General features: G+C 41.9%; 2 protein-coding genes across 5 annotated transcripts in view; one reads left to right on the top strand and one right to left on the bottom strand.

Annotated features, from left to right (window-relative positions):
* Positions 1–6,087: 6,087 nt before the first annotated feature.
* Positions 6,088–8,789, top strand: myf5 (myogenic factor 5). Its single transcript, XM_020452009.2, has 3 exons — positions 6,088–6,636; positions 7,846–7,921; positions 8,268–8,789. The coding sequence occupies exons 1-3, from the start codon at positions 6,187–6,189 to the stop codon at positions 8,459–8,461; spliced, it is 720 nt and encodes a 239-aa protein (XP_020307598.2). The 5' UTR covers positions 6,088–6,186; the 3' UTR covers positions 8,462–8,789.
* Positions 8,790–16,995: 8,206 nt separating this feature from the next.
* The window catches only part of lin7a (lin-7 homolog A (C. elegans)), a 32,275-nt gene continuing 23,569 nt past the window's right edge, over positions 16,996–25,701 (bottom strand). For 2 of the 4 annotated variants that reach the window (XM_020509434.2, XM_031797900.1), the window contains exons 5-6: positions 21,476–21,691; positions 16,996–18,947 (exon numbers count right to left, since the gene is read on the bottom strand). In XM_020509434.2, the coding sequence (XP_020365023.1) occupies positions 21,476–21,691 (216 nt within the window). In that variant the 3' untranslated portion in view covers positions 16,996–18,947. The remainder of the gene's footprint in view (positions 18,948–21,475; positions 21,692–25,701) is intronic. The other 2 variants (XM_020509433.2, XM_031797899.1) reach the window with 1 other exon arrangement.

Raw genomic sequence — 25,701 nt, 5'->3', positions numbered from 1 at the left:
CCTTTCTTTGTTCCAGCTGGCAGAGAGCTAGCCTGGGCTCCTTTCTTTGTTCCAGCTGGCAGAGAGCTAGCCTGGTCCACTTCAGTAGCGTTACATTGACGTTTTAGTCATTTAGCAGACGCTCTTATGCAGAGCGAATTACAATTAGTGTGTCCATCTTAGGATAGCTAGGTGAGACAACCACATTTCACAGTCGTAGCAAGTATATTTTCCCTCATAAAGTAGTTAGCAAAGTCGGTGCTAGTCGGAAATTAATGTATTAGAAAAATATATATTATTAAATATTATTACTATTGTTATTTTACTATTATTATTATTTTGTCACCTCTAAACTCAGATATGCTTCGACATGGAAACTTGGCCAGGAGGCAACGGTGCAAAGCCCTCAGTGATAATGCAGCCATCTATTAGGTCCTAATTCAGATCACTTGTTTGATCATGCACATTAGCACAACGTTTACACATAGTTTATACGGGACTCCCTGAATGTATGTTTGATATGATGATCTCTTTCTCCTATATGTGTTGACTTGGGGAGTCCTACTTGTTTATGATCCCACAGTGCATTGCTGTGCTGACCTAACCCTGCATCACAGTGAGCACTGCTCCTCTCCCTCTCTGATCTCTGTGGCTGACACACTGCCCTGCTGAAACCCTGTGTGTCCAGCCTGGTGTCATAGACTAGTCATAACATAATGTTAGCCACAACAAATTGGAATTTGTAACATATCATAAGAATTGTAAATTCAAAACATAACTTGTCATATGACATGTAATACGTAAAATGTCATACGAATTGTAATTTGTAACATATAATAAGAAATGGATGATGAACATCCAGAAATTAACACGTCATACCAAACGTAAAATATCATCCTAATTTCAGCGTACCAGATTTTTTGTTTACTATGTTACATCCACCCGAGTCCAGGTTGTTTAGTCTGCCTTTCCCTCAGCACTCACACTAATGTAAGCATACACACACACACACACACACACACACACCTCACACTGACTCATGACCCCAAGCACACACACAACTTATTAGTGACTCATCCAACAGTCATTTGAAAAAGAGGCCATAATAGAGATGCACTAGGGTCTCTGTGGGGTGTTGTTTTTGTATTGCCGCTGAGTACATTCAAATTGATTAACCTTACAGTCTTTGTATAAAGGCGTAAAAGGCTTTAGGGTAGGGTACGTTTTGGGTGATTTTTCAAAACAGCAGATTGCATATCCAATGTACCAACCTTTATCCAATCACAATGTCAAACCACCCACGCTCCTATTTCTAGTGGGATTAAACATAAATTTAATGAGCACTTCAGTGATGCCTGATACAGTAAGTACTATCAAAGGATATAGGGCCTGTACTTCAAAGTCCCTTCACATCTTTCCTTTGACTTCTGACTCTCTCACTGAACCAAACTGAAACTAGATAGCTCCAACAGTAATGTTGTTTTAATGGGATCGAAGCAGCTTTCTCACAGTGAGTTTGTGAGCCTGTTTCCCAGTGTCCATGAGAATTGTCCAGCGTCTTCCTTCCAAATGAGTTCTAAGGCTCTCCTAGATCCCACCAAATGACCTTGTCAGTCTACTGTTTGTTTTTGGATAATATCATTGATATGTTTTACCAAAATCTACCACCTGCTCAACATTGAGACCTAAACCTTGGGAAAATAGCAATTACCACCTTTATGTTGAGAGGGACGTCATTTCTTTGGGACCTATTATTTTAAGATTTAGATGCGAATTGATCAGTCTGGGGTTTAATAGATGTGATTCCTATGCTAATGTCTATGATTACTGTCTTATTTATGTATAATACAGTCTTTATAAGTTAGGTGTTAGAGATTCAATTGTTTAATCCTCTCTCTGGGTGTTTGAAATGGAGGATAAGTGCAGTATGATGTATTATCACCATTTGACTTGTTAGTAGACAACATCGGCCTGCAATTTTACAGAGATTTCCTTGTCATTTATGATGCTATCGAAATGGATTTTGCTGTGAAGGATGTGTTTAAAAAGTCAAGGCCGATGAAAGGGGAGATTTTATAGGGGAGGATCAGCCTTTGGGAGAAATGCCTTGATTTATCTGGCTTTCCTAGAATATCCTGCTATGAAATGATTCCCTGCAACATTGTAGTTGGCAGCACACTGCAGCTCCCTGCCAGACAAGTGGTGTTGCCAATCAAAAACCCTCGTCATGTGATATGATCTAATGCACTCACTAAAGTAACTGTCCAGTGAAAGTCTCACTTTTAAAAGTTCATATTCTGTTAACTCATACTGAAATAATCTTACTCATACCCAAATAACTCATACCCAAATAATTGTTGACTCATCCAATACTCGCATTTGTGGTCAAAGCCTAAATTGGACCAAAAAAAAACACTTCAACAACCCCACCTCAAACTTCTATCTCAAAAAGACCATATAAAAAATGCTTGCTATTACCTCATAGAGTATGATGTCATACTGAGCTGGCCAATCAGTGGTCTAAAGGAGGATGAGCTGGCCAATCGGCGGTCTACTTGCATGAATATTTTTAATGCTCACATTAATATTTTGAATGACCGGTATATGCCCAAAACATTCTATTGCTGAGGTACACCCACACCATTCCAACACAGTAATTATGATTTTTAACATACATAATTACACTTTTTGGAAGGAAAACTATTTCACTCATATTGTAACCAAAAGTTGGTCATATTTCCTAGAAATCTGAAAACACTAGACAATTACTTTAAGAAATGGGCTTCCCACCATATATAAAAACAAACATTGGTTAACTGGAAAAGTGAAATACTATACATGAAGGATTATATAAAGTGTGATTTAAATTATTGTATCAGTCTGAAACATGTTGTTCATCAGACAAAATTGAGATGATTTGTCACCATACTCCACATCTTTCAGAAATATAACAAAAATACGTTTCCATCTATGGCATATATAATCTGTGGTAAATAAACCTTTATGGAAGATTTGATATATGACCCCTATGGAGACCGGATAAGAGGGGCACAACATCACATGAAATCAAAGCTTAAGCAAGTTTAGAAGAAATAAGGGTTTCACGTGAGGGGAAAGGGACATTAAATCCCAGCTAATGCCCTACACTTAACTCTGCCTCTGACCCCCGACAACAACTCCGGAATAGAGGCGATAAAAAACAAACCCCCTAGTTCCCAAGAGACACCACTAGCACTTCAGATCACAGAGCCAGAGTGAGTGTGTACAACGTCTGGAGCAGCGCATAGGCTTCTGCTAAATGTATCGCCACTAACACCATATGCTGGTGCAATCGTATCCTATAGGCTCAATTAACTGTCGGTTGTTGCCATGTTTTCTCGTTGTCCATATTGTTGGGGATTGTTCACAGTCAATATAGCCTTTGATCTCAACCGCAGCATCGAGGGCCAGGCTCATGCCAATGTCTTCTTCAGCTGTGCGCAATACAAACTCGGACCGCAATTCAGTGGCAGGTACTAGAGTGTTTTCTTAGGTGTGCGCGGTTCCCAGAGATAGAGAAGGACAAACGTTTTGACACGTTGTGAGAAATATCCACATTGTATCCGTGTAGGGTGTCAACAAACACAACGCTCGAATAATTACTCCGACGACTGAAACAGGCAGCTCATCATGGCTATTCATCAGTGTTTGTTCTAGTTAGTTTCTTATGCGTTATTAGGCTATGCACATGTTGTTCGGGCGCAAGCCGCCTCTTTCGAGATGCAGCTTAAATAATGAATATAGCATGCTTATTAACATGTATTACAAGCCGAATGTTTTAAAAGTTAACACAATTGTAATGCCAGATTTCTAATTTTATTGAGTAAAATGTATCAAGGATACAATGCGATACAGGTCTTTTAAGAGGGGCCTCAAAACTATACATTATTAGACATTGAGACCTTTCCAGGTGCAACAATTACAGTGCTGTGAAAAGTATTTGCCCCCTTCCTGATTTCTTATTTTTTTGCACATTTGTCACACTTGAATGTTTCAGATCATCAAAGAATTGTTAATATTACACAAAGATAACCCCAGTAAACACAAAATGCAATTTGTAAGTGATCACTTTCTTTATTAAGGGAAAAAGCTATCCGAACCTTCATGGCCCCATATGACAAAGTAATTGTCCCCCCTCACATTTTTTGCAAAGCTGAGTTCAATTTCACTAGCCACAGCCAGGCCTGATTACTGATGAAAATGACAAAGGGAGCGCAGCAACGACTCATCAAAGAGGTCACAAAAGAACCCACTACAACATCTAAAGAACTGCAGGCCTCACTTGTCTCAGCTAAGGTGTTCATGACTCAACCATAAGAAAGAGACTGGGCAAAAATGGCATCCATGGCAGAGTTCCAAGGCGAAAACCACTGCTGACCAAAAAGAACATAAAGGCTCGTCTCACTTTTGGCAAAAAAAAAACATCTTGATGATCCGCAAGACTTTTGGGAAAATATTCTGTGGACTGACGAGACAAAAGTTGAACTTTTTGGAAGGTATGCGTCCCGTTACATCTGGCGTAAAAGTAACACAGCATTTCAGAAAAAGAACATCACACCAACAGTCAAATATGGTGTTGGTAGTGTGATGGTCTGGGGCTGCTTTGCTGCTTTGCTGCTTCAGGACCTGGACGACTTGCTGTGATTGATGGAACCATTAATTCTGCTCTCTACCAAAAAATCCTGAAGGAGAATGTCCGGCCATCAGTTCGTGACCTCATGCTGAAGCGCACCTGGATATTGCAGCAGGACAATGATCAGCAAGTCCACCTCTGAATGGCTTAAAAAAACTAAATGAAGGTTTTGGAGTGGCCGAGTCAAAGTCCGCACTTGAATCCGATTGAGGTGCTGTGGCATGACCTTAAAAAGGCGGTTCATGCTCAAAACCCCTCCAATGTGGCTGAATTAAAACAATCCTGCAAAGAAGAGTGGGCCAAAATTCCTCCACAGCGATGTGAAAGACTCATGGCCAGTTATCGCAAACGCTTGATTGCAGTTGTTGCTGCTGAGGGTGGCACAACCAGTTATTAGGTTTTGGGGGCAATTACTTTTTCACATAGGACCATGAAGGTTCGGATAGCTTTTTCCCTTAAATAAAATCATCACTTAAAACTGCGTTTTTTGTTTACTTGGGTTATCTTTGTGTAATATTTAAATTTGTTTGACCTGAAACATTTAAGTGTGACAAATGTGCAAAAAAAAAAGAAATCAGGAAGGGGGAAAATACTTTTTCACAGCACTGTATATGTACATGTTTAAATGTATAGGCCTATCTGTTTTGAATATAATAATAATAATATAATAATATAATGGCTATAATTCGGTTTTAAATGGTTTATGTTTGGCTATGACAGAAAACTAGGTCTTGCAAATTATTCACGAATTGAAGCCCTCGTGTTAATTGCTCAATTACCTATTTTAATGAGTTTTAACAAACACGGACACCCCGTGTATGACACCTTCAATGATGAGTTAGGACCGGTTAGAGGAGTTACCGCAGCAATGTGAATGATCGGGATTTGAAATGTTACACCTCCCTTTGCAGCTGGGCTGCATCTGTAACGCTGCTATTTGTCTCAAGCATAAAATTGGCCTGCGAACTCTTGTACATGGTTCACCTCGTTGCTATAGGTCAGTTTTAGAAAACTAAACTAATCTCCATTATTATCACACATATATGTGTAAGATTTTGAGTATTGGCCCATTGCAATATTAGTAGTGTATATATTTAAAAATTGGTATAGAAAACATACTATTTTGTGAGATCTGAGAGGTAAAGTTATTCTCCTCTTTACCTGTTCAACTATTGGTGTTCACCAACAATTACCTTTACTCAGAATAGGTCTGTTTCTTACAGAAAAGGGCCATGTAGTGGTGTAATGAGTGGGAAAACACCAGGGAGTGCAGATGTGGGGAACTCTGCAGGGTACTGGGGGTGAGGGAGCGGGTGGGGTGGAGAGCTGAGCTAACCCCAGCCTGCCTGGGCCAATGGGGCATGGTAATTAGATCTGGCCAATGTGGGCCTTGGGCTGTGGACTGGGGGCATATAAGGGGGGCCCCATGGCAGCAGCCCCCTCATATCACTCAGAGGTCTCCTCTCTCACCCCACTGCTCTCCCAAAGCAGAGAGTTATTTCCTTCCTTTCTTCAACCACAACAACAGCCCAGCCATGGATGTCTTCTCCCCATCCCAGGTCTTCTATGACAGCGCCTGTGCCTCCTCGCCAGAGGACCTGGACTTCGGCCCCGGGGAACTGGACGGCTCAGAGGAGGACGAGCACATCCGGGTCCCTGGGACACCTCACCAGGCGGGTCACTGCCTTCAGTGGGCCTGCAAGGCCTGCAAGCGTAAGTCCAGCACAGTGGACCGGCGACGGGCTGCCACCATGAGGGAACGACGCCGGCTGAAAAAGGTGAACCACGGCTTCGAGGCTCTGAGGCGCTGCACCTCAGCCAACCCCAGCCAGAGGCTGCCTAAGGTGGAGATCCTGCGCAACGCCATCCAGTACATCGAGAGCCTCCAGGAGCTGCTCCATGAGCATGTGGAGAACTACTACGGCCTTCCTGGGGAGAGCAGCTCAGAGCCTGGGAGCCCCTTGTCCAGCTGCTCCGACAGCATGGTGAGACTGAGACCAGACACACACGGACTCATATACAGCTTCTCTCACTGTCTCCTCATCTCTGTGCAGCACACAGAGGTTTTATCAGGTCCTGCTAGCTCAGTGTCTGCTGAAATGTTTTCCCTCTTTGGACTAATTCAGAGTACTCTATTTGCATGGTGGATCACATTGCTATTAGCCTCTGGCTTGTTGTATCTCCCAAGATCTTGAGTTAAAAAGCTTTTGTTTGGGACTCTACCTTAGTAGCTTAATTCCCGATGTCTCTGAGCATGCATATTGTAATACTAATTTGCATTTAGAGTATCTCCCTGGATCTGAAGGGGAACAGGCTCACTTCAAATGTAGAATGTTTATTGTATAGACTTGCACTGATTGTGCTGTTGGGGGATCTCAATTACAATGTTCCCTTGTGCATTTCATCTTCTGTGGCTGCTTCATTAATGTAAACATCTCTTTTGCACTGTTATATATGCATGATGCATTACGTTTCACATGCAAATGCTATCCTTTTTTTATTGGTGTGTTTGGTGCATGTACATTACCCCAGTGCATGATACTTTCTCAGTTGGCCAGTCAAGATTAGAATCAGCTCTACAAAACAGTGGTTAGAAGGTGATGCGATGCTAAATAATAGAATGGATCTTTATGATGGCGGATGGAGTAATGGCTTTCCCACCATTGTACACATTATAGCCTAATAAACCCTGCTAAATCCACCTTACTGAAGTCTGGCAGGAAAGACTGTGCTTTTCTGCATTCCATCCTGACTGCATGTTCTCCTCCGCTGCCAGGATTTTCTGCAGATTTACTGGGAGAAAGTGTCATCTTGCACAAACTGGTGTTGCTTCCACTGATACAATCGATTCGCTACGGCTAGAGCCCGGGCAGATCATGGGAGTAGCCTGCAACTTTGGCCCTGAGGTGGCTGTGAAATAAAGAACCCTAGCCAGACAGGCAGGAACACTGTGGATTTATCAGTCTGGCAAGATGACCAAGGATTACATTATTTACCGATATTTTAATATTATTTCATATTTGTATGTTCTTATCTTAGTGGCTTTCTTTATTGTGCACCATTTACAAACCTCAGTTGAGGAAAATGCATTTCAGACACTTCAAAATGTCTGAAACGTAGAAAGGGGAATAATATCACGTGCTTTGTCATGACTGTTTTGCTAACGTTAGTTTGCTTTGTTTGTTTCCTTGTAGGTTGACTGTAACAGTCCTGTTGTGTGGCCTCAGATGAACACAAGCTTTGGCAACAACTACAGTTACATTAAGAATGGTAAGACACATTGATTAATATGTTTTTTGTTGTTGTTATGTCATATAAAACTAGAGACATTGTCTAATGAATACATGTAATGGACTTATGTTAGGCTATGGTCTGGCTACCACCTGTGTAGGTTGACTATTGTAAAACTTGCCAGGTTTACATTCATTTGTTTTGATTCATACTATAAAGACACAAATTATGTTCCAAGTTACGTGAATAATTCTGTCTTTCCATTAAAATTCACCATACACATAAATTGACTCAATTGGACATGGTAGTTAACTGATCTCATCCATAAGATCGCTCCCTTCATTGTCTTGACTGACCTTGTCCTTCCCCTGTTTGTCCTGTCTAGTGAGCTCTGGAGAGAGAGGTGCTGGTGCCTCCAGCCTGGCCTGCCTGTCTAGCATAGTAGATCGCCTCTCCTCGGTAGATGCCAGTACCCCAGCAGGGCTCAGAGATATGCTTACCTTCTCGCCCTCCAGCACCGACTCCCAGCCTTGTACTCCAGAAAGCCCCGGGACCAGACCTGTGTACCATGTGTTGTGAAGAAAACCTGCATTAGGATAGGAATAATCTGATGGCCCTGATCTTCAACCGCATATCGCTTTTGCTTCCTATTTCGGTGATGGCTAAGATCGATCAACACCTGCCAACTTTTGTATTGTAAATAAGATTGTAAATATGTACTGTAAATGTTCATTAATTTTAAACAATATTATACCAACTGTAACATATTTAATTGATCCTTTTCATGTGTCTGTCCTAATATAGACCTATGCATCATTGAAACAAGTTGTATTTAAGCTATTGCATTTGTTAGCTTCATGTTTCTCATGATCAATAAACGTTTCAACAATTCTAGAGTTCCCACATCTGTTGGTGTAAATGTTGTTTAATCATTCAAAAACAGTGACTACAGAAGAGAGAGTAGCTTGCATTCCATTCCTGGTCAGAGTGTTGGTGTGGTGGGTTGAGATGGGAAGGGGAGGAGAGAGGGTTTGTGTACCTGTTTTTTCTTCAGTAACAAATGTTTCTCATTGTTAACACCCCTAACTACAACCTAAACACTATCGCTTTGAACAAATGGCCTGAGCGTAACACTTGAAATTGTGTGTAAGCGAAGGGGAAGGGGTTACTAGTATCATATGTTGCGTCTCATCAAAGCCTATAGCTCATAAAATCAAAGTGTTACAGTCTTTTTCTGGTTGTATTGTGACCCCATTAGGCTAAAAGGATTTCCCTCACATTTATAACACATTTTTAACACATTTATAACACATTTATAAGAGAAGAACACAGTGAAATCGAATGTGTCACTGCAGTTTTTTTGGGTTTGAGAGCAACCAACAGATTATGTAACTCCTATATCACTTGCCCTATGGCAGCACAGCACACAGTCACGCCCATGTGAAAACATAGAAACCTGTCTCTTTGTGACACAACCTTCGAGAGATAAACAAGTCATGTTTATGACAAGCACCTTCCTATTGTGACACCAGAGGGAGAGACTCAGTGGCGAGTGGGCCATAATGGTAGTTAAACACTAGCTCTGCCTCTGTGGCATTATGCTAGATGGCTCTGTGGCATAGCAGGCATACCAGCGAGGGCTTCTATTTCAGTAAGCCACACTGCTGGCTACGAAGCTCCCCGCGCATTGAAGTCATTTTCCATGGCTAAACCTTGGATATATTCATAAATCACTCATGCACCAGATATGTGACGTCATGAGATGACAAGAGATATAATCTTTGTTTCCACATCAACAGATAGTATGACCCAAGGTTACAACAGGGGGGGGGATTTGCATCAAGTACTTTACTATTAGAATATCATTCATCTATTTCCATTTGATTCCTCTTCCAACCTGGACAATGTAAGGACTAAACGTAGCCTGACACAAATCACTCTAATGTGAAGTACTCTGGCATTTCTCACAATAGCCAAAACCATTATTTGCAGTACTGAGTATACACTATCACCACAAGAGGGAGGTATTTCTAATACTCTACTATGAGATGTCACTTGTCATGCTCACATGACTCTAGACTCTTTTTTTATCTAATAAGTAGGCTGTGATATTGTTTGTGTCATACTCCAGTTAAACAATAACTACCTGACAAATTGATACAGATATAGGATCTTAATTTTACTCAGTTTATTACAGCAGGAAAATAATTCTGCAGCAACAGGAAATGTGAATTATTATGTGGATTATAATTAACAGACATTTTTGTAGGGGTTGACACATTTTTCACAAGGGAAAATCAAGTCTGGGATTTTATAGTGTAAATTACAAAGTCAGGAGTCTTATTAAACCTCATATATAGTACAAGTTTTACATTTCCTGAATTGCAGGAAAGTTCTCCTGGAACAGGGTGATCCAATTAAATTTGACAGACATTGTGCTCTTTAAATATGACATGTTGGGATGAAAGGTGGACAGTTAACAATTCAATTTCTCTGTAGGCTCCTTCAAAACTCCAAAACCCACGTGCTCAAGTGGAGCCAATGTTGTCCTCATGCTCACTGCAAATCCCTCCTTTAAATTATGAGGTGGCTATGAGGAGGTTAGCTAGCTGCCAGACTCTTACATTAAATATATTTAACAATATTAAGTGAATAATCACATCAATACAATATAATTGGTGCCAGACCCTTACATTAAACATAATTTAAGATTAAGTGATTCATAATCACATCAATATAATTCAAGCAGTTTTGTCATTATGAAGGCTAACTATTGCCCTTGCCTTTATTTAACTAGGCAAGTCAGTTAAGAACAAATTCTTATTTTCAATGACGGCCTAGGAACAGTGGGTTAACTGCCTGTTCAGGGGCAGAACGACAGATTTTTACCTTGACAGCTCAGGGATTTGAACTTGCAATCTTCCGGTTACAAGTCCAACGCTCTAACCGCTAGGCTAACCTGCCTCCACACCTTTGAGTGAGTAATCTAGACATCATGTTGATTTATCCCACTGGGCACAGATGTCCATTCAACGTCTATTCTACATTGTTTAACCAACGTTGATTCAACCAGTGTGTGCCCAGTGGGATTTTAGGCTATAGCTAGTTGTCTAGTTAATAATAGTATACACCCCTCAAATTCAAATCTGGACCTCAAACCATAAAAAAGTCCCCTCTAATCAGTGACTGATTTAAACTTGGGACACCAGGTTTAAAGGTTAAATAAATAAATACTACACAGCAGGATCAATCAATCAATCAAATGTATTTATAAAGCCCTTCTTACATCAGCTGATGTCACAAAGTGCTGTACAGAAACCCAGCCTAAAATCCCAAAGAGCAAGCAAAGCAGGTGTAGAAGCACGGTGGCTAGGAAAAACTCCTTAGAAAGGCCAGAACATAGGAAGAAACCTAGAGAGGAACCAGGCTATGAGGGGTGGCCAGTCCTCTTCTGGCTGTGCCGGATGGAGATTATAACAGAACATGGATGTTCAGATGTTCAAATGTTCATAGATGACCAGCAGGGTCAAATAATAATAATCACAGTGGTTGTAGAGGGTGCAACAGGTCAGCACCTTAGGAGTAAATGTCAGTTGGCTTTTCATAGCCGATCATTCAGAGTATCGATACCACTCCTGCTGTCTCTAGGGAGTTGAAAACAGCAGGTCTGGGACAAGGTAGCACGTCCAGTCAACAGGTCAGGGTTCCATAGCCGCAGGCAGAACAGTTGAAACTGGAGCAGCAGTACGACCTGAGGCATGGTCCTAGGGCTCAGGTCCTCCACGAGAAAGAGAAAGAGAGAGAGAGAGAGAGAGAGAAAAAGAGAGAGGGAATTAGAGAGAGCATACTTAAATTCACACAGGACACCGGATAAGACAGGAGAAATACTCCAGATATAACAGACTGACCCTAGCCCCCGACACATAAACGATTGCAGCATAAATACTGGAGGCTGGGACAGGAGGAGTCGGGAGACACTGTGGCCCAGTCCGACGGTACCCCCGGACAGGGCCAAACAGGCAGGATATAACCCCACCCACTTTGCCAAAGCACAGCCCCCACACCACTAGAGGGATATCATCAACCACCAACTTACTATCCAGAGACAAGGCCAAGTATAGGCCACGAAGATCTCTCCCACGGCACGAACCCAAGGTGGGGTGCCAACCCGTACAGGAAGATCACGTCAGTGACTCGACCAACTCAAGTGACGCACCCCTCCTAGGGATGGCATGGAAGAGCACCAGTAAGCCAGTGACTCAGCCCCTGTAATATGGTTTGAGGCAGAGAATCCCAGTGGAGAAAGGGGAACCAGCCAGGCAGAGACAGCAAGGGTGGTTCGTTGCTCCAGTGCCTTTCCGTTCACCTTCACACTCCTGGGCCAGACTACAGTCAATCATAGGACCTACTGAAGAGATGAGTCTTTAACAAAGACGTAAAGGTCAAGACCGAGTCTGCGTTTCTCACATGGATAGGCAGACCATTTCATAAAAATATATGAGAAAGCCCTGCCTCCAGCTGTTTGCTTAGAAATTCTAGGGACAGTAAGGAGGCCTGCGTCTTGTGACCGTAGCTTACGTGTAGGTATGTACGGCAGGACCAAATCAGAAAGATAGGTAGGAGCAAGCCCATGTAATGCTTTGTAGGTTAGCAGTGAAACCTTGAAATCAGCCCTAGCCTTAACAGGAAGCCAGGGTAGAGAAGCTAGCACTGGAGTAATAAGATCATATTTTTTGGTTCTAGTCAAGATTCTAGCAGCCGTGTTAAGCACTAACTGAAGTTTATTTAGTGCTTTATCCGGGTAGCCGGACTTTAGAGCATTACAGTAGTCTAACTTAGAAGTGACAAAAGCATGGATACAGTTTTCTGCATCATTTTTGGGCAGAATGTTTCTGATTTTTGCAATGTTATGTAGATGGAAAAAAAGCTGTCCTTGAAACAGTCTTGATATGGTCGTCAAAAGAGAGATCAGGGTCCAGAGTAACGCCGAGGTCCTTCACAGTTTTATTTGAGACGACTGTACAACCATCAAGATTAATTGTCAGATTCAACAGAAGATCTCTTTGTTTCTTGGGACCTAGAACTATCTCTGTTTTGTCCGAGTTTAATAGTAGAACATTTGCCGCCATCCACTTCCTTATGTCTGAAACACAGGCTTCCAGGGATGGCAATTTTGGGGCTTCACCATGTTTCATTGAAATGTACAGCTGTGTGTCATCCACATAGCAGTGAAAGTTAACATTATGTTTCCGAATGACATCACCAAGAGCTAAACTATATAGTGAAAACAATAGTGGTCCTAAAACGGAGCCTTGAGGAACACCGAAATGTACAGTTGATTTGTCAGAGGACAAAACATCTACAGAGACAAACTGATATCTTTCTGACAGATAAGATCTAAACCAGGCCAGAACCTGTCCATGTAGACCAATTTGGATTTCCAATCTCTCCAAAAGAATGTTGTGATAGATGGTATCAAAATCAGCACTAAAGTCTAGAAGCACGAGGACATATACAGAGCCTCGGTCTGATGCCATTAAAATGTAATTTACCACCTTCACAAGTGCAGTCTCAGTGCTATGATGGGGTTTAAAACCAGACTGAAGCGTTTCGTATGCATTGTTTGTCTTCAGGAATGCAGTGAGTTGCTGTGTAACAGCACATTTTTTTGAGAGGAATGGGAGATTCAATATATGCCGATAGTTTTTTATATTTTCTAGGTCAAGGTTTGGCTTTTTCAAGAGAGGCTTTATTACTGCCACTTTTAGTGAGTTTGGTACACATCTGATGGATAGAGAGACATTTCTTATGTTCAAAATAGGACGGCCAAGCACAGGAAGCAGCTCTTTCACTATTTTCTTGGAATAGGGTCCATTTGGCAACTTGAAGATTTAGAAGCCATGATTATTTTCATCAATGTGTCAAGAGATATAGTATTAAAAAACTTGAGTGTCTCCCTTGATCCTTGGTCCTGGCAGTGTTGTGCAGACTCAGGACAACTGAGCTTTGGATGAATACGCAGATTTAAAGAGGTGTCCGTAATTTGCTTTCTAATCATCATGATCTTTTCCTCAAAGAAGTTCATGAACTTGTCACTACTGAAGTGAAAGCCATCCTCTTTTGGGGAATGCTGCTTTTTAGTTAGCTTTACGAAAGGTTAAATTGAGTTCCTCAGTTAGGTAGTTAACTGACTTTTGTACTCTGACGTCCTTGGGTAGGTGGAGGGAGTTTGGAAGGGCATCAAGGAATCTTTGGGTTGTCCGAGAATTTATAACACAGCTTTTGATGATCCTTGGTTGGGATCTGAGCAGATTATTTGTTGCGATTGCAAACGTAATAAAATGGTGGTCCGATAGTCCAGGATTATGAGGAAAAACATTAAGATCCACAGTTATACCATGGGACAAAACTGGGTCCAGAGTATGACTGTGGCAGTGAGTAGGTCCGGAGACATGTTGGACAAAACCCACTAAGCCGATGATGTCTCCGAAAGCCTTTTGGAGTGGGTCTGTGGACTTTTCCATGTGAATATTAAAGCCACCAAAACTCAGTGAGGAATGCTGTATATGGCCCAGGAGGCCTGTAAACAGTAGCTATAAAACGTGATTGAGTAGGCTGCATAGATTTCATGACTAGAAGCTCAAAAGACGAAAGCGCAGTATTTTATTTTTTTGTAAATTGAAATTTGCTATCGTAAATGTCAGCAACACCTCCACCTTTGCGGGATGCGTGGAGGATATGGTCACTAGTGTAACCAGGAGGTGAGGCCTCATTTAGCACAGGAAATTCATCAGGCTTAAGCCATGTTGCAGTCAGGCCAATCACCTCAAGATTATGATCAGTGAATTGTTCATTGACTATAACTGCCTTGGAAGTGAGGGATCTAACATTAAGTAGCCCTATTTTGAGATGTGAGGTATCACAATCTATTTCAATAATGACAAGAATGGAGGAGGTCTTTATTCCAGTGAGATTGCTAAGGCGAACACCGCCATGTTTAGTTTTGCCCAACCTAGGTCGAGGCACAGACACGGTCTCAATGGGGATAGCTGAGCTGACTACACTGACTGTGCTAGTGGCAGACTCCACTAAGCTGGCAGGCTGGCTAACAGCCTGCTGCCTGCACCCTATCTCATCTATCTCATCTCAATAAGTTAGCCAGCAATTTTGGGGGGGAAGTATAAGCTTGAAATGGGCATGGTCTAAGTGACTCCTCAACTAAAAACACATATCTAAGTTTAGCTTTCTTAATGAACCAGAAAATCAATAGTGATTTCTGATTGTTTATCAAAGTCAGATGACTAACTCACTGATCCTACTTTGTAGTGTACCGCTCAGGGGGGTGCAATTAACTATGCGGTCATTAACAGAAAACCAGCAGTAGTCCGGACTTCGTAAGATAAGACTTGAATAGGTCGATTTGGGTCGGAATACCCCTGGTCTATACTATTAGCCTGGCTGACGCGCGACCCACGTGACTACAAAGTGAGGTGTGACTGGAAGACCTCCAGACCTGGTGCCAGACAGACTACTATACTATAGGCTTCAGTCTAATCTTCTGTATAGCAGACTTTATCATAATTTATGTTAACACTACATAACCTTTGTAGTCTATCCTACAGATAGTATCCTTGGCCCTTTCTTCTTCATTTGCTTCCATGGGGAATCATATGAAGTATTGTTTTATCACCTACCTCCAAATGTCTGTGGCACAAAAGCAGCATTTCTGCCTCTAGGTTGCCACGGCAGACCAACAGGGTATCACATCACATGCAGTGCCCCAACCCTATAGAGTAAAGTGTGTGTGCCCCCCCCCCCACCAGTCATATCAGTGTGAATTCCTTACAGTGTTATACAGTGAATACATATGCTAGCTATGCTGTTATTAATTTGCATTAGACTCATCAGATCAATCTGATTAATTTAAAGGCTGTGCTAATGGAAATGACTTGTAGCCAGGAGTCATATGTCCAGAAAGATGAGATTAGATGCATATAATGCAATGTCATTCCTGAGGGCTCAAATGTCAGTAACCACGACATGGCCCAGTCTCTGTAGCTTATACATTCTCCAACATAAGCCCTCTAGACTATATGAAGGTCTCTGTAGTGTGTAGCCTACTGATTGATGAATTCAAGCTGAGATATATTCATTTTACTGAATAAGAATGACAGATATGAACATATTTCACTGATCTCTCATCAGTGATGCCTAATTATGAGTTTTGGTTTCCATCCTCACTACTTAGTTCATTAGCGCCGTGGAATGAGAAAAGAGGTGATTAAATAGATGAGTCGCTGTTTGTGAATTAGACATTCCTGATGGAAATATTCCTTTGATTCTATCTGAGGGAGGTAGAATTAAGCAATAAGTCCCGAGGAGGGGTAGTATATGACCAATATACCATGGCTAAGGGCTGTTCTTAGGCACAATGCAACGCAGTGTCTGGAAACTGCCTTTAGCCGTGGTATATTGGCCATATATCACAAACCCCAGAGGTGCCTTACTGCTAATATGAACTGGTTACCAACGTAATTAGACCAGTAAAAATACATGTTTTGTCATAATCGTGGTATACGGTCTACAGCTTCAGCCAAGTTTATAATAGCACACACAGCCTGGTTTGTCTAGTGGTGTAAAAAAGACATGTTCCCTTTGACAAACACAATAGTAGGCCGATACACACTATGTTCTATATAGTCAGTGTAGCCGGTGCAAGCAAATCCACATCCTCAGCTTGAGTTTCTTTCCTCCATCTTACAAGGACCACTGAGCTCCGGCATTAGTTTCAGTGTCTGCCTTCTGTATTGACGTCCATTGGCGATTGGGTTCATATTCAGATGCTTCAATTCAAGGGGGAATTATAATGTAAAAGCGTCATCCACATGCACTTCATCTCAGTACCTGTCAGTGGAAGGCAGTGTCAGAACCAGTGACCCCATCACTGAGAGACCTTAATTGCTTTGGAAGAGTGCTACACTGCTGCCCTGTAACTCCTGTTCACAGCTCAAACAGACAGGGGTCAGGAGTTAGCTGTAGCCTGCTTCCCCTTACCCCAGATTTCAGACAAGCACAATAGACACAGTAGAAGAAGAAGCAGTTCGGGGTCAATGAAGTCATCAATGTACACACGCACATATATTTATTTATACAAATATAATATGTATAACAATTGCATATCACCTGGTGTTGTCTTTTTTTCTGTACAATCAGGAAGTACAGTACGTCCAGTCAGGAAGTACAGTACGTTGAATCAGGACGTACAATACGTCAAATCAGGAAGTACAGTACGTTGAATCAGAAAGTACAGTACGTCCAGCCTAAAAAATGCAAGTCGGCAATAAGAAAGAGAATAAGTAAATGTACAAAAGGGATCTGTCAGAGGCAAGATGAACTGCTCAAAAGTTGAGGGACAAAACACGTTCACAGCCCAATCTGGTTGGACTATCAGGATGGCACATTGTACACAGTATGGATGTTAAATGATCTTGCACTACTTCAATACCCACCCACAAAGGAACTAGGCCTATATAGAACATACATACTAGAGTTTGCTACTAGGAAAACCATCCAATGTATTGTTTGTCTGACAGTACTACAGATACAAGACCACTTTTGATCAGTGTTGATCATCAACTGGTTTTCTAATAGCTTTCAATGAATCCACAGTGCAACTTGTTATACTTAAATATGGTTACTTGTCATGAGAATACTACGTCAGACGATAGGTAGAGGGTTGAAGGAGAGAGTTTAAAACAGAGGTCCCTTATTGATAAGACGCCCGAGAACATTCCACAGTCTCTTACTCACAATGATTGTCAAAATGTAAAGGTGACGACGCAGATCCAGGAGAATGAGTCCATTAACCATACTATTCTGGTACGAATTATACACTGGGCTATAGGTCTTGTACAATTCAATATTTTAAATAATCATCTGCATGTTAACAAACATACACACATACCTTAATGAAATGACTTTATGCAAAACTCAGATTGTAAACAATAAAATAGATTGATTTAAAAAATAAAGACAATTGTACCATTTGATTAACCCGCCAGGTCATTAATATATATATATATAAATGTGTTTGACATTCCTCATATAAATGATTCAAATGTTCAAATTATATTGATATGTGTAGATTTGATTTTATATGGTTACTCTATATACTCTCTGTATATATTCATTTGATGGGAGTAGATGACTAACAATCATTAAATGGCTGACTTGAGAGCTGAAAGTCAAGATAGGAAATTTCACGATAATTGTAATTGTATTCAATTGTATGAATACAATTATCTCTGTGTATTCATCCACTTTACATACCTCTCTTTTAACAGCCGTTTTATTTTAATGTCAGGAGCTGCCTTATGACACACAGTGCATAAGATACAGTTGACCTAGTATTACATTGTTAACTTTTGTATCTTTCCCACCTACTGTATATCTCTAATCATTACTTTTATGTGAAATGTAAAACAAACGAAAGTCTGTTATTGCTAAATCTACAAGTTTCCATACAAAATATTTTCTCGCTGCAATATATATAAGGTAAAAAAAAAGAGTTCACATTTATCCAAAGCAGGACAAGTTTTACACAAAAAAAGCAATGTTCATTCACACACGGACAAGTACAGTATAGAAGAAACAATAGAAATATCATTGTTCAAAGCTATAGCAAAACCAAAGTCAGGAAACAAGTGAAATGGTTTTTCAAAACAGATGACAAAAAGAAACTATCACAAATGACAAGGAGCATTGTGGAGGGTTACAACTGTCAACTGTTAGAGGACAACTTCAAATGAACACAAACAAAATATGGGTTTCAGTGCTAGCCTCCAATCTCTCATGTCACAAGCACCGTTGTTTACATTTCAGAACACATATCTTTCAGTTATGCTTCATTCTGTTGGTAGTACATTGAAGGGGGAGAGAGAGTCTTCACTGCTTAACAGTATCATATTCTCCTCTACCAGGTGGTTCCTTCGGGATCCTCAGCACATAGAGATGGACTCAGAACCTTCCTTTCAGTGTCCCTCACTTCTTCTTCTTTTGGAACAGCCTGTGAGAGGGACAGGTGTAAGAAAAGCTGAGAGCACTTTGACAGGTCGGTAAAGTGAGATGCTAATGTCATATTCTGGTCCAATAAGTTACAAAAAAGTGTAGTGTACTCTGCTGTGAATTGCGAAAAGCCCATTGAACTGTGAAAAGCCAATTAAAAATGATTGTGAATGAACCTTTTACTGCAGTGGGCTAAATCAGGGTCACACAGAGTGTTTCTTGGTAGTCTTAAACAAATCTACTTAGAAACAAAAGCATACACTTCTCACACATGGTTATGGACTTTAAAAAAAGAAGACACCTGTAAGCATGTCAGATAAAGAGTTTAAATGTATTACATTTTGAGTTTGCACCCCAATATTACACTTTAGATACATCACAGAAGACTGAAATATAACAAAACCGTTTGACGTAAAAACACTGGATTTCGGTCAGGTTTTAGAATGTTTATTAATTATGAAAAAAAATGAATAACATTCCACCTATGAGGCCACTAGGTCATTTGACAGCAGGAAATGGCTACATGTCTGTGGAATTCCCACTACTACTGAGAACAGAGATATAGCAGAGCCTATTGTGTCCTCGGGCCTTGGTCAGCCTGGCCAGGTATGCGAGAGAGAGAAAGAATGGCCGGGCAGCGTATCAGAGAGGAAGGCTACATGACGAACAGATTTCATGCAATCCCATGGTGCTTTCCACCTAGCAGCCTGTCCGCTGCGCGTGTCGCTTGCTTGGCCACCGGCCTCTTGGCCACTGTGACAAAGCCCTGTAGTCAGCATGCCAGGGTTGATACAACATGATCCCTGCTCAGTCCCCACTCCATGTCTCTACTGCACAGGTCTACAAGCTCACACATACCTCCCCGAGCTAAACGAGGCCTACACGAGGAGGGTTACTATCAAACGATCAGTGCCACTGAGGATCCCTTAGCCTGCAGGTGGTGTTAAGTCTTTTGTGATGTGGCCCAGACAGGCTTAGTATTACTACTGCCTATTTTCAGAGTTGTCCTTATTTTAGCTTTATCACCTCCAACAATCCAAGCAATGACGGGGTATATTTGTATACCACAAGTCTGCCTCAACTTTGCACTGATGCAGTCAAGTCTGCTCCGTGGTATGTGTTATAAAACATGTATCATCACATGAGCGTGAGCTCTTATTTGCTCAGCCATATCTAAAATAATTCACAAGCCACACGGCTGAATTACTGACACAACGGTTATGACTGTACAGGGGATTGCAACTGCTAAATTAACAAACACCCTGAAATAGATTAAGCGCTCATTCCAGGACCTTAATGTGTGCTGCAAGGAAATGTTTAATGAAAAATTGAAACGCTTGATGTAATCCTCTGTAACTTTTACCCAAAGGACAAGGCCTGGTATCATTGTGCAGTAGGAGCCTCTCTGATAGGAGCCTCTCTGGTACTCTCTCTGGGTATAAAGAGCCCAATGGGTTTTAAAGAACCACTGAACATGCCGATTGGCACTTCTGTTTTTCTGTTGCTCATTAGAAAAACAAGATTTTAGTCTTAGAGGTTTGTTTCCAGACCGATTCCACGCTTGGTTAATGATGTTTGTCCCCCATGAGACACTGTAGACGCAGAAGCCTATTTCACTTCCTCAAAATCCCAAGAATGAATCGAAGATAACTCAAGAAATCTGATTTGGACGTTTTTGCCAAGGATGTTTAAGTTGCACAATTTTACATTTCACTAAGGTGTTTGTTGCAGTATTTCTCAAGTTAAAAAATGCACAACATGTTGTCTTATGTAAACAAAGCCAGGCTGCTGGGCAGGTCTGTCTCACTGTATGCTATTGAATAGAGAGCAATCACTGCAGCTGTTCACCCCATGTTAATAGGCAAATGTACTTAGTCTAATCCTTCATTTACCTGTTGTGACACACAATTGTTCCAAACACTTTGTAGTCAATTTGGACACTAGAATAACTGTTTCTGACTCATATCGATGCCACATAGACAGTTTTCAAAGGCATTTGTTGCGTTTTAAATGCTGTTGCTCTTTCAATGGTGCAATGTGTATCTCCAGACAATGCCAGCCTCCATCAGTTCACCCTATTCCCCAAAAACCTTTGAGGTGCTAAAGAGTCCTGTGTGGCTCAGTTGGTAGAACATGGCACTTGCAACGCCATGGTTGTAGGTTTGATTCTCACGGGGGGACAAGTGTGAAAATGTATGGACTCAAATTGCTCTGGATAAGTGTGTCTGCTAAATGACTGAAATGTAAAATCCCTGTCAGATCCTTAAAACAGTTTCAATCTAAATTAAATCATAGAATGGTAAATATATGGCAGGTTTAGAGGACTGGTCTTCTTACTGTACCAGCTGTTTTCTTCATCCGTGTGGTTCAACTCCTTCTCCTCGGTGGTCCCAGATCTGGTTTGTGCTGTCTTGCCAACACCTACAGTCCTTTTTGGTGTGACAATGCCCATAGGAGTCGGCATGACAGTACAAATAGATCTGGCACTAGGCTACGGTCCCCCACCCTTAAAGCAATGAAAGGCCTCACCTACGACATATGGTTCTGCTGGGTAGTGAGGTTCTGCTGCTGCTGGGCCTGCATGAGGAGCTGCTGCTGCTGGCGGCGGCGGGCCGTGCGGAGCTTCTCGAAGCGCGCCTCCATCTCCTCCAGGACCTTGGGCGTGTAGCGTACCACCAGCTTCACACTGTCCTTGGCAGCCTTCAGAAGCTCCACCGCCTTCTCGTGGTGCTCCCCCTCCACACTCTGGGGAGATACAGTGAAAGAGAATGAGAGAGAGAAGAGACTCAGCACATTTAAGAAATGTGGTGGCAATGTGTTAGTGTTGTAGTGATATGGTCTCTGAAGTCTGCCTCAGTTTCTTAATTGGCATGGACAGAGAATTAAAGAAACTTTGCCAATGCTTTTATGTAAGCAACAATGACACAGTTACACAGCAGCAGCTTCAGTTTCTAAATGGTTACAACCAATTAGGTTTGAACTGGAAGTCAAATGTATTTTTACTTAGTTCAACAAGCATTGCATATTGGTATAATTAGTACTTCATCCTCAAGCCCAGAGTAATATACAGTACCAAGCAACATTTTGGATACACCTACTCATTCAAGGGTTTTTCTTTCTCTTAACTATTTAAAAAAATAATAATAAAGACATCAAAACTATGAAATAACACATATGGAATCAAAAACGTGTTAATTAAAAAATATATATTTTATATTTGAGATTCTTCAAAGTAGCCACCATTTGCCTTGATGACAGCTTTGGCATTCTCTCAACCAGCTTCATTAAATTTGGTAAAAGACCAAGTCCATATGATGGCAAGAATAGCTCAAATAAGAGGAGAGAAATGGCAGTCAATAATTATTTTAAGACATGAGGGTCAGTCAACCCGTAAAATGTCAAAAACCATAGAGCGTTACTGTCACGACTTCCGCCGAAGGTGGTCCCTCTCCTTGTTCGGGCGGCGTTCGGCGGTCGAAGTCACCGACCTTCTAGCCATCGCTGATCCTCTTTTCATTTTCCTTTGGTTTTCTCTTGTCTTCCATCACACCTGGTTCCAATTCCCATCAATTACATGTTGTGTATTTAACCCTCTGTTCCCTCTCATGTCCCGTGTGGGTGATTGTTTATTGTAAGTGCCTGTGCACGTCTGTCCTGGTGTGTATTTAACCCTCTGTTCCCCCTCATGTCCTTGTGGGTGATTGTTTATTGTAAGTGCCTGTGCACGTCTGTCCTGGTGTGTATTTAACCCTCTGTTCCCCCTCATGTCCCGTGTGGGTGATTGTTTATTGTAGTGCTTGTGCACGTCTGTCCTGGTGTGTATTTAACCCTCTGTTCCCCCTCATGTCCGTGTGGGTGATTGTTTATTGTAAGTGCCTGTGCACGTCTGTCCTGGTGTGTATTTAACCCTCTGTTCCCCCTCATGTCCGTGTGGGTGATTGTTTATTGTAGTGCCTGTGCACGTCTGTCCTGGTGTGTATTTAACCCTCTGTTCCCCCTCATGTCCGTGTGGGTGATTGTTTATTGTAAGTGCCTGTGCACGTCTGTCCTGGTGTGTATTTAACCCTCTGTTCCCCCTCATGTCCGTGTGGGTGATTGTTTATTGTAAGTGCCTGTGCACGTCTGTCCTGGTGTGTATTTAACCCTCTGTTCCCCCTCATGTCCGTGTGGGTTATTGTTTGTTGTAGTGCCTGTGCACATCTGTCCTGGTGTGTATTTAACCCTCTGTTCCCCCTCATGTCCGTGTGGGTGATTGTTTGTTGTAGTGCCTGTGCACGTCTGTCCTGGTGTGTGTCGGGTTTTGTACCCATGTTGATTGTTATGTTTTCCGGTGGGTTTTGTTATGAAACTGCACCGTTTGGAAACACAGTTTTTGCTCTCCTGCGTCTGACTTCTCTGCCGCCAGTACGCACCCCCTTACAGCTACGATGAAACTGGCTCTCCTGAGGACCGCCACAGGAAAGGAAGACCCAGAGTTACCACTGCTGCAGAGGATAAATTCATTAGAGTTAACTGCACCTCAGATTGCAGCCCAAATAAATGCTTCACAGAGTTCAAGTAACAGACACATCTCAACATCTCAACTGTTCAGAGAAGACTGCGTGAATCAGGCCTTCATGGTCAAATTGCTGCAAAGAAACCACTATTAAAGTACACCAATAAGAAGAAGAGACTTGCTTGGGACAAGAAACATAAGCAATGGACAGTAGACCAGTGGAAATCTGTCGTTTGGTCTGACGAGTCCACATTTGACATTTTTGGTTCCAGTAGGGGAAGGGATTATCTCTGCATGTGTGGTTCCCACAGTGAAGCATGGAGGAAGAGGTGTGATGGTGCTTTGCTGGTGACACTGCAAGTGATTTATTTGGAATTCAAAGCACACTTACCCAGCATGGCTACAACAGCATTCTGCAGCAATATGCCATCCTATCTGGTTTGTGCTTAGTGGAACTATCATTTGTTTTTCAACAGGAAAATGGCCCAACACATCTCCAGGTTATGTAAGGGTTTTTTGACCAAGAAGGAAAGTGATGGAGTGCTGCATCAGATGATCTGGCCTCCACAATGACCCGACCTCAACCCAACTGAGATGGTTTGGGATTAGTTGGACTGCAGAGTGAAGGAAAAGCAGTCAACGAGCGTTCAGCAACAGACCCCGCCCTGTGCAACTGGGTCCTGGACTTTCTGGCGGGCAGTGGTGTAGGTCACACATCACGGACACACTGAAATAGTCCACCCACACAGACAGCGATATGAATAAGGCGCAACAGGAGGCTGAGGAGGCTGAAGAAATTTGGCTTGTCACCAAAAACACTCACAAACTTTTACCAATGCACAATCGAGAGCATCCTGTCGGGCTGTATCACCACCTGGCACGGCAACTGCACCGCCCACAACCGCAGGGCTCTCCAGAGGGTGGTGCAGTCTGCACTAAGCATTGTAGGTGTCTTGGAGGGCAAACTACCTGCCCTCCAAGACACCTACAGCACCTGATGTCACAGGAAGGCCAAAAAGATCATCTAGGACAACAACCACCCGAGCCGCTGCCTGTTCACCCCGCTATCATCATCCAGAAGGCGAGGTCAGTACAGATGCATCAAAGCTGGGACAGAGAGACTGAAAAACAGCTTCTATCTCAATGCCATCAGACTGTTAAACAGCCATCACTAACATAGAGAGGCTGCTGTCAACATACAGACTCAAATCTCTGGCCACTTTAATAAATGGACTTAATAACGGTATCACTGGTCACCTTAAATAATGGCACTTTAATCATGTTTAAATATCCTACATTACGCATCTCATATGTATATATTGTTCTATACCATCTACTGCATCTTGCCTATGCCTATCATTAGTCACTTTAAATAATGGCACCTTAATAATGTTTACATATCCTACATCACTCATCTCATATGTATATACTGCTCTATACCATCTACTGCATCTTGCCTATGCTGCACGGCCATCGCTCATCCATATATTTATATGTACATATTCTTATTCATCCCTTACATTTGTGTGTATAAGGTAGTTGTTGTGAATTTGTTAGATTACTTGTTAGATATTACTGCATTGTCAGAACTAGTAGCACAAGCATTTCGCTACACTCGCATTAACATCTGCTAACCATGTGTATGTGACCAATAAGATTTGATTTGATGTTTTGGAACTCCTTCAAGGCTATTGAAAAAGCATTCCAGGTGAAGCTGGTTGAGAGAATGCCAAGGGTGTGCAAAGCTGTCGTCAAAGCAAAGGGTGGCTACTTTGAAGAATCTAAAATATATTTTAATTTGTTTAACACTTTTTGGCTACTACATGATTCCATAGTTTTGATGTCTCCACAATTATTTAGAAAATAGTAAAGAAAAACCTGTAAATGAGTAGGTGTGTCCAAACATTTGACTGGCACTGTATATTTTCACATTACAATTCTGGATGTTACGGAAATCAAATGAATCCTTTATGAAGCTTGCTTTTTTACATTTTTTAAATATATTTTTCACCCAATTTCATGGTATCCAATTGGTAGTAGTTACAGTCTTGTGTCATCGCTGCAACTCCCATACGGACCCGGGAGAGGCAAAGGTCGAGAGCCATGCGTCCCCTGAAACACAACCCAGCGCAACCAAGCCGCACTGCTTCGTGACACAACGCACATCCAACCCAGAAGCCAGCCGCACCAATGTGTCAGAGAAAACACCGTATACCTGGCGACCTGGTCAGCGTGCACTGTGCCCGGCACGCCACAGGAG

The sequence above is a fragment of the Oncorhynchus kisutch genome, linkage group LG19 (genome assembly GCF_002021735.2).
Source record: "Oncorhynchus kisutch isolate 150728-3 linkage group LG19, Okis_V2, whole genome shotgun sequence".
NCBI classification, from domain to species: Eukaryota; Metazoa; Chordata; class Actinopteri; order Salmoniformes; family Salmonidae; genus Oncorhynchus; species Oncorhynchus kisutch.
The sequence above is the reverse complement of the archived record's forward strand: the minus strand, read 5'-3'. Positions and strand labels throughout refer to the sequence as shown.